The 14,849-nt window shown below is 39.4% G+C and overlaps 1 protein-coding gene across 1 annotated transcript; it reads right to left on the bottom strand.

Annotated features, from left to right (window-relative positions):
• Window positions 1-46: 46 nt before the first annotated feature.
• On the bottom strand, window positions 47-12,357 carry SERPINB5 (serpin family B member 5). The gene is made up of 7 exons (XM_027677842.1): window positions 12,273-12,357; window positions 9,377-9,551; window positions 6,540-6,677; window positions 5,380-5,497; window positions 4,024-4,166; window positions 2,438-2,605; window positions 47-1,519 (listed from the first exon to the last, which is right to left on the bottom strand). The coding sequence occupies exons 1-7, from the start codon at window positions 12,296-12,298 to the stop codon at window positions 1,127-1,129; spliced, it is 1,161 nt and encodes a 386-aa protein (XP_027533643.1). The 5' UTR covers window positions 12,299-12,357; the 3' UTR covers window positions 47-1,126.
• Window positions 12,358-14,849: the final 2,492 nt, after the last annotated feature.

Below are 14,849 nucleotides of genomic sequence, written 5' to 3'. Positions count from 1 at the left end.
GTCAGTGAACACAAAGACTGACACTGGAGGTATTGCTCATTTGACACAGGTTTTATAGTGCTTTATTCTGAACAGTAATTAGGTAAATCAGTACTGAACATATGCAGCAGGCAGTCTTTAGATAGAAATGAAATCTGATTACCATGATCTCATGAGGAATTTGAAGACTAGTAATTACAATGTTAATTTCACTCAAGTTGAAGTCCTTATTTCTTTCTCATGCTTCAGACGTTAAGTAACTGTAGAGGAGTTTCCTTAATGCTGAATCTAGAAGTGTGGCACTTCCAGTATTAATCCAACTGTGTTCTATCCTTGAATTGCATAATGTTCTTTTTCTTAGGATATATACAACAGGGCTCCTCATAACTGTGCTGAACTTGTCCCATCTTCCATGTCTGAAGGGAATGAATGAAAAAAGGCCACACAGAAGAATCCAACCTCCCCAGTCTGGGAAATGATGTAGCTCATGCTGAAGAGTCTTCTGGGTATACATTCTGCCACCATGATTTTTGCCTCTGGCGCCCATAGGCCTCAGTGTGACTGATGTTTCACAGATGCAAATTCTGATGCCAGCCTGAATAGTTTAGCTATGCTGCAGAACTTGGGCACTGTTTCACTGAGCATTGGTAGGATCTGGTAGGGCACCCTGGACCACCAGAGTGTAGCCAGGTACAAGGGGAGAGCTACCACACCACATGTGCATAGTTCTCCTTAGAGGCAGTAGGAATCCAGAGAGTCTGGGTCACAAGAGAGAGTGGTTTGACTACGGAGCAGGAATGCAGCTCTTCTTCCCAGAGCCCTTTCCAACTCCTGGTCTGCCTTAAATCAGGCTCTCAGTTCACTTCATTTTGGGAAAAAGGTGTCACAGAGGAACAGAATATTCTTGTTGCGAGGCTGGGATACTTCTCAATGAAGTGTTTCTTACAATGGAAATCCTTCGGCTTAAGGGGATGAAACATAAGGAGATAAACTAGTTCTGCTGCATATGTAGAGTACATTGTATTACCCAGCCAATATATGAACCTCTTAGATTTCCTTTCAAAGATGATTGTCAGGATGACAAGCTTTACAGGAGCATGCACCACCATAAATGTAAATGTGCTTTTTCATAATGAATACGCCCTGCTTAGGGAGAACAGAATCGGCCTGTGAGAATCACATTGCGAGTTTTGTTATGTCTAAACAAAAAGATAAATGGATGATCAGCTTTAAATTCATCTTTATGTTGCAGAATCCGATATCCTGGTACCTCTCGGGAGTCGCCACCTTGTTCATTTACTTCCAAGGAGACTTTATGGATGATCTTTGACAAAACCACACCTTTTGTATCACACATCTCAGAGAAATCTGATGCACTTTCATTGAAGATATTTGTCATTCCCAGGCTTTCCAGAAGTGGCTTCAGGTCATAGTCACCTTCTATGCTAAACTTTGGAAGAAATACATTCACTTTGGTGTTGGCCATCATGCTAGGATTGGTCCACTGTAATAATGTCTCAGGAGTCAGTGCCTTTTCCAGCTGAAAATGTAAAGGAACAAAGGAAATTAATGAGCAGCCCAAGGAAAGAGAGTTAAAAAACAACAGACCATTCCTGAACTTCTCTCTCCTATCAAGTCTCCAAAAAATAAAGTCCAAAAGGCACCTTGTGCTTTTCAATTCACAACTGTAGCATTTAGGCTTAACATACTCTCAGTTACATTGGTGCAAGGATGATTTAATCTATAGGACTGGCCTCTAGAAGAAATCTACTGTATGTGCATGCTCTGGCAAGCTTTTGATAAGCAATCACCTCAACAACCGTATGAAGGAACCTGAGACAGTCCCTACCCAGGTTACACCTGGCCAACTGCAGAGATCCAAAGTGTTTATTCCTGATCCTGCAGAGTAATGAAATTGCTGCTATTTGGGACAGAAAAATGCTCCAAATACAGAGCCTCATCTCAATCAAACATGCAGCTGTTTGAGCAATTTTTTAAAACTGGAAAGTGAGGAGGTAGAATGTGGGACCACAACAAATTGCTATCAGGAAAGGCATTTTGAGATATGTGTGCTCTGTAATTAACTCTGGCATATAAAAGTATCTTCCAGATGCAAAGACAGATTCTTCCTGCTTTTAAAATTTGTGGACAGTTGCAGCAAATTACAAAGGAGAACTGTGTGATTATCTGTCTTTTAATCTTAAATAATTTTATTATTAATTAATTAATTAGTCCTTAATGAACTTTGAAGAGGGGTGAAAATATGTTCTCAAATTTTCATAGAGAAATAACATAAGAAATTGTTGTTCTTTAGAAAATGCCTTATTAATTTTCACAAACTTACTTTTTGTTTCCTTATGCATTGCTTTTAAATAACAAAAACCTTCCATAAACATATGGCATTATAAATGGACTGTTTCCAAGGAAGTATCATAGCAATTCTACTTTTTTCTCTCACCTGCTCCAGGCCAGTGGTCTCATCTTCAATTTCTTTGGGTAGCAGAATGAGCATGCTTATATGTTTGTTAAGGCATGGAAGCTCAAGGATGGAAACATTTAAATCTTTTACATATCCCAGGCAAAAAGTAGCTTCCAGATTCATCATCTGCACTGGTTTAGTTTCAGTCTGCAAAACATAGAGGAAACAATCTCTCATTCCTTTTAATTCACAAATCAGATGCTGAGGCAGAAAAGCTTGCAAGCTTGCCTGGAAGTGGTATATTGAGTTACCACCACAGCATTTATTGGCTTTCATAGGTAATGAAAGCAGCAGCAAAACACAGTGTTGGCTTTTTACAGTAGGCAGCTTTCCAAAGGAAAGTGGGACAGAATTCTACTTAATACAATAGCAACATATTGGGGATGTGTCTTAAAAGAGCAATTTACCTACTATTGGTGGCCCTTCATGCCTTTTTCCCTGATTGCTACAAACTATACTATGTACATAATGCCAGTAAGTGTCAGGCACTGAGCACATCTCAACAGTGAAGGTCAAGCTGTTTGCATGAATAATTGATTTTTTGGTTCAGGAGCTGAAATAGAATAAGAAGAAATTTCAGGCTTACCTAAATCCCTATGTCTTTGCTTTTTGTGAATGAAACAAAACAAGACAAAAAAACCCAAAATTCTTTATTTCATAAAGAAGGTTTAAAAAATGTTCTGTTCACATGGAAACGTTCAAAATTCAAATTCAGAAGAAAACATTACTTTGGAAAAAAAAATTGAGATGTTTCACTTAAAAATTTTAGTGTTGAATGTATAATTTTTTTAAAATTTTTTGGCTGAAACTATTGGTTGAATAGGTAATTTATTAATATTTTTAGTGAACCTGAAACTTCAACTTTTGTTTTGCACCTATATATATATGTATATGTGTATATATTTGGATTATAATCACTCTATCTCACAAATGTTGCGCAGCTTTGTATCCCAGTTTAAAGCTGACTGTCTGATTACAATATTCATCACTGGTCACAGATTCCTGAATGCACCAGCCATAGGTGCTGCACCCATTTGGACCTCATAGCTAAGCAGGACTAATATGCAGAGGGCTGCAGACCTGAGCCTGGTTGGAAAGAGGAAGATTTATGGGGCAACACCTCTGTTGAGGAAAACACAGGGCCAGGCACCTAAGGGATGTACTCAAAGAGGTGAAACAACTGTAGACATTTCACTAGCTCTGTGACCACGAGAAATGCAGTGTTTCATGCTTCACCTCTGCTAGTTTTTAGGTGCAGACTCTGGTTCCTCCAACCTTTCAATCTCTTGGAATAAGCTACTCATGAGAATGTGTATCTCCTTGCAGACAATGGCTGCTTCTGATCACTTGTACTCAGATCTCATACTAACTAGTATGTACTCACTCACATACTAACAGGACAGTCAGGGACCCTGGCAACACCATATAGGTTTAGATAGAGTCTAAGAATGCTGTGGTAAAAAATATTTCTCATTTTGTCTTGTTGTGATTTCCTTAGATCAAAGTTTGCATCTTCATGAGAGGAAACAGTACTCCATTTTATTTTATTTTTTTTCATAACATACCTTGTTGACTTTAAAAGGACATTCTTTGATCTCTGCCTCTGGGAACTTCTTCATCCAGTTTGTGACAAAATAAGCTGCATTAACTAGAAGGATCTGAGTTTCACCACTTACACTATCCTCATTCAAAATATTCTCCATTTTGCCTGTGAATAAGTTCAAGGTGGTTGTTAATACAACAATACATTAACAGTATATCAATTGCTTCAAGTGAATATGGTAGCATTTCACTGAACTAAAAACATTTTTGTCCTGCACCTCATAGATAAAAGATTTTATTTCTAATGGAAAATTTCAAAAAGAAGCACTTACTTAAAATTGCAGCTTAATTTTTGATATGGGATTTGGAATCAAGGTAGATCCTCCAAATTACATGTTTTGTTGGCTTATTTTGCATGGAATCAAAAATATGTCTCCTGCTTTTTTTCAATACCTTAAAAAAGGTGCTCATTTTTCAGTGAAATTCAACAGGTGTAAGTGAAAAAACATTTATCATTTGGACAGTAAGACTTGAAGGGAAGTTACACACTAGCAGCTACTCATTTCTAGACTGATATATGAGAATAAAATTACCAGAATAACAAAAAATGCTGCTCTGATTACAGTTAATAACCAAATACTGCTACAGACTTCAAAAAGAAGATGTAAATAACGTGTCCTCTCTCTGTTTCAGACCTGTTCAAGCACTGCCATAAGTGACCCTGAATTCAGAGCACTGGGGAGGCAAGTCCTGTCTTCGAATTGCACAGGCTGGGCAAGATGCTTCCACATGGACACCTGTTTCAGCCTGGAAGGACTAGACTCATAAACCGTGTTTCCTTATTTGTACCACACGAGGGCAACAGGTGGCAACCAACCCCAGAGCCATCTCTGCCCAGGCTTCCGTAGGAAGGCAAATAAGAGATGCACATCTGCTTGTGTTACCCTCACTGGCAAAAGGAGGTGGGATATTCATTAACAGCCTGAAATTCAGAGTCCAGCAAGTACTTCCCATTAAAATAAAGCTTTTAAAGGAGTTAGGGTCTGGGCTCAATGTATTGGTGTCAGAAGTTTGTGACGCTCCACAACCAGGACGTGTCATTCTCCCAAATCATCTTGCTGCAGTCAAATGTGAGCAGCTTTCCCCAAGGCTAATGCACGGTCAGTCTCACATTTCCACCTTCAGAAGTGCTGCAGTAGTGAAGTCAGTGATTTCAAAACAGGCTGACATTGCTAATCCTCATGAGTTCAAATAGTAGGTCTAGTCCCACTGCTTTCACTATGTATTTACTTCTAAAATCATTAGTAAAGAAGTATCACAAGGACAAAGATCTTTCTCCAAAGAGGCAAACAGCATCCCCAAGGTTAAGCTGCACTCACCATCAGTTAGCTCTGAAAGAGATTTGTTGATTTTTTGTCGGGTTTCCTCGGTTTTTTCTTTGAACTCCACTAATTCCAGTTCAGATGGAAAAGGCCTCTTTGTGGAGTTGACAAAGTCCTGAAAGATACAGGGTACGAAAGTCATGCTTGGTTAAATGTCATCCACTCAATGGTTCTTTAAGAGCCTTCCACATCAGCCTCCCAAGCTTCACCATGGGGTAGTTGAGGAGTTCATTATGATAGAAAGCTATTAAATAACCATGTGACAACCAGAATGCACAGCTGCATCCAGCACATTGTTCCCAAGGTTGTGTTCAGTCCAATGGCATTACATCAGCAGCTTTAAAGTCACTTTGATACTGCAAGAGTGACCATGTCACCAGAGTTCAAAAGAATAAAACAACCCTCAGTCCAGGCCTGGGTAAGACTGAGATAAAGGCCACAGGCTGCTCCCATCATATCTCTCCTCATCAGGTGAGATATTTATTGCTCTGGATGAGTATTGGCCTTTGCTGTGTCAGAGGCTGAACAGCAGACAATCTGATTATAGCATCACTGAAGCGTGCTAAGTTTTCTGAAACATGACTTTTAGTCTGATGTTATCTTTCTTGGGACCCTATTCAATGACAACTTTCGGGAAAAAAACCCAACACACAGAGAATTGTTCTGAGTTTTTTGCAAGGTTCATAAATTATAAAGCCAAACACCACATTCTTCACTTGTTTTGCTTCAATAGCCAGGCTTCTGCCTCACAGACAGATTAAAAAACAACAGTTTATGCAGTAATTACTTGGGTGTGTGAACTGGACACACACTTGCACCACCAACTTTTTTTATACTCCCCTTCACTCATACTTGCCATGCAAAGACTTTGATGTGGCATAGAGGTTATGTTGCATTCAAAACCAATGTAGCTACTGACCTAAAGCATATTAATGAAAGAATTAGAAGTGGTGTAATAGTTGCACAGTTTGGGTTCAAGCAGCAGACTCATACATCCTCCTACAAACTTCTATGGCAGCTGTTCATCATTTGAGTCTAGTCAAGGAACAGCCAAAATTAAAGGAATTTATTTTAAATAACGTTGCAGTCTGACACAATAATCTGTCAACGTAATGGTTAAGCAATTCATAGCACCAGAGTTTTCCTGCAGTACTTACTGTGGTAGGATTAAGAGACTTGTCTACAAACAGCCGTTTGACCATTTTCAGTGCAAAGAAAGAGCTGAGTTTGGAAACATCTGAAGTTATTGTCTGAAATCCGAAAGAAACGTCTTTGACATCTTTTAAATGGAGTACCTGTTAAATGAACATAGTAAAATACTTTGTTATCATTATCTAAACATTCCAAACAGCTTAGCAAAAAATAATGCTAATTTGTGACCAGAGCTGTGGCTTTTTGTATTTAAGCTGATGACAGAGCCTCTCACTTTTGTTACTCAAAATCATTTATTTATTTATTTGACATCCTCACATAAATCTAAAAACCTGATCCTACCAGAACTTTAACCAAATGCATTTCTTTCCTGTGAGCAGTCCAAAGAAATCAGTAGAGCTGTTCAGGCTTGGTGATGTGACTTAGTCAACTAAAACTCTGTGGTATGGAGTCATAATGTTTTCACCAAACTTACATTTCCATCCAAAAATATGGAGCTCCTAAGATATGAAGATTGCAGATAATCTCTTTTCTAGAAGTGGGCTACACCTTTAAAAATGCTTGACAGATCATCAAGTTTTCTGACTGCTGTGACTAATACATGACATCACATGACATTTCAGCAAAAACTGATCAGATAACTGTGTCTGTTTTGGTAGACACAGTATAACTGTGAGTAGGGCTGCTGACCCACACATGGCCACCTCCCAATTCCTGGGAATGACAAGTCCAGTTCTAGGGAGTACAGGGTTGACCTAAAACTTGCTGCTTTTAGGCACCAGAGTTGAGAGGTTACTGGTGCCTTTGCTTGAAAATAGCCCTATAAATACAAACTGAACTTTTAATGCCTATTTATTACAGGGTCTTTGATGGTGGCTGTTTCATTACAGGCAGCCTGCCCAATCTTCCTCATCTGACTCAAGTTTCTGCGTGAGGCATAGCAGGCATTGGTGACCTTCTTTCCCTTTGTACATCACTCCTGCTCTTTCTCTCAGAACACATCACCTCTTCACACACACAACAAACTGCTGCTCTTTCTAGCCACCCTTCCACATCCTCCCCTCTCCTTGCTCAGTGGGAGCAGAAGGAAATAAACTCCCAAGGACACAGCACCAGCACAGCTCTCATGGACAAACTCTATGGTCATTTCCCCAGAAAAAACTTTCTCAACTTATTTCTTTTTCCTTTGACAGTTTTATTTCTGTGCATGTTAAGCACAGAAAGCTTCTGTGCCTGGGAACTATGTTGGAGGAGACAGCTACTGCAATTCTCTACCTGAGAGAACTTTTGGCTCAAGTTTTTTAATGTTCCAGAGTACAGCTGCCAATCTGGCTCCTTTTGTATTTAGTGTTTAAAACCCAAGCACTAACTCAGGGATAGGCAGAAGCTAGAATAAACATGGAAAATAGGATATATTACATTTAAAAACATACCAAGCTCTCCTTAGTATCTGAAGTCAGCACTTTTTAAATACCAGTAGAGAAATATGAAATATAAATGTGCTTGTGTAATAAAGCTCCACTTGTGAATGTGTAGGCTAACTTATTATTATGCAATGGTTCAAAGCAAATTGCAGAGACAAGTGAAAACAAAATAAGGGCAGGTTAATATGTTGAACTCTCTCATCAGAAAGACAACGCTTGAATTTTGGAATCGTGAGAGAGCTTCAGGGTGCCATTTAAATTAAAAATAAAAATTAAAAATAAAAATTGAAAAAAAAAACCCTCTATAGTTAATTTTAAAATTTAAAAGAAAAATGCTGTTTAAAAAAATTTGCAATGCCTACAAGATTCATCCCTGAAAGTGTTCAAAGCCAAGTTGGATAGGGTCCTGAGCAACCTGGTCTAGTGGAAGATCTCCCTGCCCATGGCAGGGGGATTTAAGGTCCCTTCCAACCCAAACCTTTCTAGGGTTCTATGATCTTCATGGACATATTGCAGTGTAGCTCTGTGAACAGCACAAGGTTCACTGTAATCTGTGGCATAAGTAGGGGCACAGAAGGCTGTGCTCGGGGGTGCTTTCGGTGAATGAGAAAGTACAGGGAGGAATTCCCAAAGGAGGGAAAATGCATTCAAATATGTAGAAACTTTCAGAGCCAGGTGATTATCAGCATACAAATGCATACTGAATTTGCATCTAATCCACCTTTAGGTAACTGCAGAAACCATGGGGACCCTCACTGGGATAAAAAGGAACTAGATCCATCTCTGCTTACACAGAGGCAGAAGAAGAGGCAGCTCACCAGAGTGAGCTTGATAAACTGATTTAATCATGGCTGCCATGCTGCATCATGGTGCTGGAAACCCCTTGAACACCACAAGCTGCTCGTAAGGAGAAACACAGCTGAAATTGTGCCCCTTCTACTGCATCTGCCTCCTCTTAGCAGCTTTGCAGGAGAAAAGGGAAATGCCAGTGGCAGGGCTGCTATGCATACTGGCTGCTGACAGACAATGGCAAAATTCTTTCCAATTCTATAAAGCCTAGGTGTTTTTGAATAAAAAAAAAACCAGTTATCCAGAAAACACAGTGATCTTGACCATGGCTTGCAGCCAGAAACAACACTGCACTAAAAAGAGACAAGGCTTTAATGCAATTGTTAAGGACTCTGCCATGTTCCCTTCCGCCTTCTACACACTTGAAAAGTTTTTTCTTTATGACAGGTTTTGTCTCTTGTTGTGTGGGGCCATGGAGTGTGGAACCCTTCAGGAAATTCAGATGGGTGGCTTGAAGTCTGATTTAAAGGAAACAGACATCCAGTAGAATATTAACAATAATAAATAAGAAAGACACCTACAACAGCCATATAATTTTGCAGCCACAAAACAGGTTGTTGACAGTTTACCTGTTTCATTTGGTCTGCAGTATCACCTTTCGTAGCTTTATATGCCAGAGCCAGAGAAGTTGAGGTACACAGTGGGGAAAAAATAATATTGGCTGTTTTGTCCTTCTCACATAGTTTTTTGAACATATCAACCGCAAAGGCAGTGTTCGCTAGTTGCAGAGCGTCCATTGTCATCCTGAAACAGAAAAGGGAAAAGAGAGATGACTCGGGCTGTAATTCTAGCTCCTGCGCTAGGGGCTATGCCAAAGAACTGAAAGAGGCTGGGCACCAGTATCTGAACTGGATAGCTTGAACTGAGGAGAGGAGAGGTTTAGTAATAGCCATCATCTTCAAGTGACAGCTAGCAATGCCACATGTTATGTGGAGCCAGTATTACCAGAAGAACTTGGGGAAATCTGTGTAGGTTAGGGTGACCCAAGCATACTGAGTCAAATTGGATCACATATGAATTTAATCTGTTTTTAATTGATACTCTTAAATTAAATATGACAACTCAGAAGGTACTTTGCCTATGCTCTGGGCCCTCCTGGCTCTTAGGCGGGCCTTTAATGGTCTCATAGCTTCTCTATCTCTTTCTTCATGGCTAACTGTTCATTAAGCTTTAGCTTACACATCCTTCTTCTAAGGGTTGATTCCCCATTCTCTCTGGCCTTGCTAGGAGTCTCCAAAAAGCTGTCTGGTCCAATAGGTTGAGATTGTTCTAGAAACTTGAAGGAGGTCTTCAAAAACAAATACTGCTGTGTGCCCACCTATCACTTACACTGTTTTAACCGAAAATATTTTCCTAGCCATTCTTAATAACTGCAGTTGCCACAGTGCTGTTAGATGATCTGTGCAGTCAGGAATGACCCAGGGGGCCCAAGGGACAGTTGCTGCAGTCCATGCTCTAGGAAAGCCAGAGACTATTCCCATCTTCCAGGCTGCTTTCATATAGCCAAAGTTGCACTTTGGTATAAGCACATTTGTGTAGATTCAAGCCAACAAGGGTGAATCACAGAATTTCAGTCAATAGCACAAGCCTGGCTTTAGACCAGCAAGCACACAAGAGATGACCCCTTTGGCAAAGTGAATTTGGCACTACTCTGCCCTAAATATCAGGTATTCCTAAAAAAAAAAAAAACAAAAAACAACCAAAAAAAAGACAACTGTTAAAACTGGTGTTAAACAGCTCCATCAATGCTATTGACAGAGACAGAAAGGAAATGGAAACAACAAGTATTGGGAAAGTCTTCCAAAGGCATAAGATTTCACACAGAATCTAAAAGGTGTCTCCAGTATTTACTCTCTCCAGCAAAACCAGCAAAATAGAGGAATAAAAATGGTATAGAAAGGTGATTTTAAAAAGGTGCATTCTTATCCAAAAACATACCTATCTACATTTGCATTTCATACTCAGACACTGATCTAGGGGTCCTATTCTATCCTATTAAGCAAAAGAATATTGGTTATTTCTTAGATTGGTAGGAGGTTTGCTAATCATTGGACCTTAAGGACAGGGATTTCTCTCTAATAATTGACTACTTAATAGTGCAGCCTCAAACATTTATTTACCTAGTTCATAACAGTTGCATCCTAGCCAGCAAAGACCCCACCACACGACAGCAGAACGGTATGAGAATACAAAAAGGGGAAGAGGAGTCAAGGAACTGTCTCCAGCAAGGTGTCTTTCTTGACCATTCACTCTCATCTCAGTTTGGAAAGGCATTTTGAATTAGAGCAATCTCCTCTTTGAGTGCTTGTGTCATACTGCCCAAATGCAGCTGAACATCTGACACCATTGTCAGAGATACTGCTGAGCAGCTGTGGTGCTTGACAGTAGTGAATGATTTCCAAATAATCTGTGGTAGTTATACATTTTCATAGGACTAATAGAATGGGTGCATAATTTGCCTGCAACATAGTAGAGAAAACACTTTGACTTACTCGTAAGACCTGTTTGACTACAGAAGGTCTTTTATAAAATAAATGTCCTTATTTTTATTTTAATTAACTTATACATTTTCTTGGATCTATTTGGTAAGACAATTGTTTTACTTGACAGCTAGTTTGTTTTGGGCTGAAAGATGCAGTATAAAAGGTTAGTGAAATGCACTGCACAATCTAATCAAATTAAAAAAAAAAAGATACTGGTATAAAACCAAGGCTTTTTAAGTTAGTGTTTGAAAAGCACACCTAACCACCCTGCACTCTTGCAAAATGTTCTGACTGTTGGTATTAGCAACAAACTTTTCTAACAAATCCCCTCCCACTGGGGAAAAAAAAAAAAATTTTGTCTGGAAGAGAGCAAACATTAAACACGTTTCACTGAAGAAATTTATCCCCACATAAAAATACAGAGGAGTATGCTTTGCAACATCCAGAGGTTTTGTCAGAACCCTGAATTCAGAATGGGTCTGGCTGGATTTTTCCATTTTCCAGTAGTCTGGCAGTGCCCAGCAGCTGCTTGGTAAAGAGAGATTGTCCATGTCAGATTCCATTTTACAGCATCAGCAGGCATTGAGCTGATGTCAGAATAAGGTTCGGGAAACGTCTCAGAGATCTTACGGGTGTAAAGGGAGAACTAAGCGCCAGCCTAGCACTGCAACCATCTACCTTTTTTACGTAGACACAATTTCTCAGGCATGAAAGCAACTTATTACCAAAAAAGTCAAGCTTGCCAGCAACCATGAGCTCAGCACACACCTTACAGGAGGAGAGCTTTAGGCAGGATAGTGGCAAAAGACAGTTAAAACAATTTTGAAGGACTGAGACTGCTGATGAAGGAGTAACTTGGAACCATATGGGCAAAGAAGCAAATGTAAAATCATTCTTTCAAATACCTTCCCGCAATTCCTCATTACAGACGTGCTCCTTCATGCCTGTGCATATCTTAAATAAACTAGCATAGGCTACCTACCTTATCTTCACCATTAGCTCAATCATTCTCACATGAATACACAGTACATTCCTATACTTTGTCTCCTTCTCAATCTCGCTCTCTGACCCACCCCAGCCCCACCGCCACCCCCCAAACTAAAATGTGAATATCTGGGGCAAGTACCAACTTCCCAGGTATTTCTTACTGAGGAGCTGATGGAAAATTACCCAAGGAACCAAGAATGTGTCATTCAGTAAATATCTACCACTCTCAAGAAGACAAACAATACAAAGAATCTCACATGAGGCATGCAGTGCACCTCAAAAAACTTACTTGTCAATGGGGTAGAGTATCATTATTTAGTTCTGACTAGCATGTTATTATTCTACTTAGGTCTCTGGATCTTCCTTACAGGCCAAAAATCAATATGCAATCATAACCACTTAAAAATACCCCTTGTTCGTTTCTGCCTTAATACTGACTTAATATGTGCTAGCTGCACACTCTTCTTCCTTACGCCAGTTAAAAGCTGTACCATGGCTTAAAAACTCTTCTGACTTCATTAGTAACTCTGATACTATTCAAGTTGGATCTTTTTTTAGAAAGTTTCAATGTTTCTTTTCATTGAGTAAAAACAGGAGGTATTTCATGGTGAACTTTTTATTTACCTTTGTTCACCCAGTAACTGCTGATACGCTCAAAGCTTCTTTAGTGCAGAATGCAACTATTTCTGGTAGTGGCAAAGCTCTCCATTCTTGTTTGTTCCTTTTAGTGCTACTATTGAAATAAGGACCATTCAGGGCATGTTGGGAAAAAAGCTCAGTTTCACCCTTAACCTTGAATAAGGGGCTTTTTCAACTGGTCAGTCAGTTTTTATTTTCCATTTATTAATGATGTATGATATTTAAGAGCTCATTAAATTCATATTATTGAAAACAATTTACAGTATTAAATATTACAAAATCTTAAATCTTGTTAAAGCCTTGAGCATCCCAAGCCTTGTGAGTCCAGTAAAGCCAGTTCCGGACAAGTAAGAAGGGTTGAGGCTCCCAATAAAAGGAAAGCCCATTAGCTGCCCATTAGCCGACTCAGAAATCAGACGTAGTTCCTGAGCCAGTAATCACAGGGAACCCTCAAACGGGGAGGAGTCAAAAAATTGAAAATGAAATTTTAAAAAGGCCTACTGCATGAATTCTTGCTGAGTCCCTCCTTTCCCAGGAAAGTGATATGTCAGCATTTCCAGTGAGGCCTGCGGCACTGGGGCATCTTCTAAGCACACAGAGCTTGTGATCCACCCAGCTTTGCTTAAGACTGTGACTGTCACAGTGTTAATGAAACACTTTCAGATACATAAGGAAGCTGAAGGCTACTGAACTAATTCAGAAAAACTTGATTTAAACTTGTTTATTGGTATAAGACACCATTTTTGCTTAGTCACTCTTGGATGCAGCAACAACAACAACCCTCGTCCCCCCAAAAAAACACAACAGAGAGGCTTTGTTTACTATCTGCTAGGAGAAAAGATAAATATAGCTTATCATTTAAAAATATAATTACAAGAATAGCAACGTCTGTGTGGAAATGTCTGACAAGTCAAGCTAGCTATATGATAGGAATAATCTGATAAAGCTGAACAAGTATTTATTTTATTCCTGTCTCAGTTAAGAAGCCCTTTCCTAAGAAGACACCTGTGGCAGACAAAGCATAGACAGTGCTGGCCATCCAGTTCTGGGGTTATATTGGGTTTATATCTCAGGAGCGGTGAGCACCAGCACTGTAGTCTCTCCAGTCCAAACAAACTTCCATCAAGAGGATAAATTATATGAAACAACCCACACACGTTTCACAAGTGAGGCATTAATATTGAAACTAGATCAAGTGTTTAACATGACCCCACTTCAGCTCTTACTCAGCAAATAGAAAATATAAAGGAGATAAAATATTTCTGCAAGCCTTTTCTTCTTCTGCAGAAATGACAACTCTCCACCTGGCAAACTACCTGGATAAAAAACAAGGACACAGTTTCCTCTGAACAGACATTGAGGAATGCAAGATATCAGACTGATGTGGGACCAGAGCATCTCATATGGTTGAGGGAAAAGCACTATCAGCAATATAGCAGGGAAAGTCAGTCCAGGAAGGAAAGAGAAACAAGTCACTGCAATATGCTTTGTTGTACTTTAATAGCCAGTGAACTGTTCAAACTAGATGGTCACACTGAAAATAGATTTTTAATTACTAGGCCTAAGTTCCTGTCCTTCACTTTAAACAAATGCGGATTAGTCACTTGGTTAATAACTCAAAGTAAACAGAGCAGAGCATACACACCTCTGCAGAAAATGAGAGGAATATTCCTATGTAACAGATTAACAAAACAGCCTAAATCCAGCTTTGGCACAAGGAGCATTTCCATGGCATCATACTCAACCTGGTTTTTCTGATATGGGGAAAGCCATTTTCAATAAACCACCTTATTTTAATAATTCCTAATGCCCTTGTTGTCTCTCCAGCCAGATCCTATTCACCACTTCCAATGAATCTTTTCAGAAGGGAAGAAATATAGCATAAAAAATACAGCAATTTTGGAATGAAACTAAAACACTATAGTTTGGGAAG

This window comes from Neopelma chrysocephalum, unplaced genomic scaffold (assembly GCF_003984885.1).
Source record: "Neopelma chrysocephalum unplaced genomic scaffold, ASM398488v2 Primary Assembly neopelma1_22b, whole genome shotgun sequence".
NCBI lineage: Eukaryota > Metazoa > Chordata > Aves > Passeriformes > Pipridae > Neopelma > Neopelma chrysocephalum.
The sequence above is the reverse complement of the archived record's forward strand: the minus strand, read 5'-3'. Positions and strand labels throughout refer to the sequence as shown.

Bases quoted from the DNA above. Each gene is read 5' to 3' on its own strand.
- SERPINB5 (XM_027677842.1), bottom strand. From the start codon at position 12,298: ATGATTGAGCTAATGGTGAAGATAAG. The intron at 5,498-6,539 runs GTAAGTACTGCA...TGTATCTTTCAG, and splicing joins AGTCTCTTAATCCTACCACA to GACTTTGTCAACTCCACAAA. The intron at 4,167-5,379 runs GTGAGTGCAGCT...ACTTATTCACAG, and splicing joins TCTTTCAGAGCTAACTGATG to GCAAAATGGAGAATATTTTG.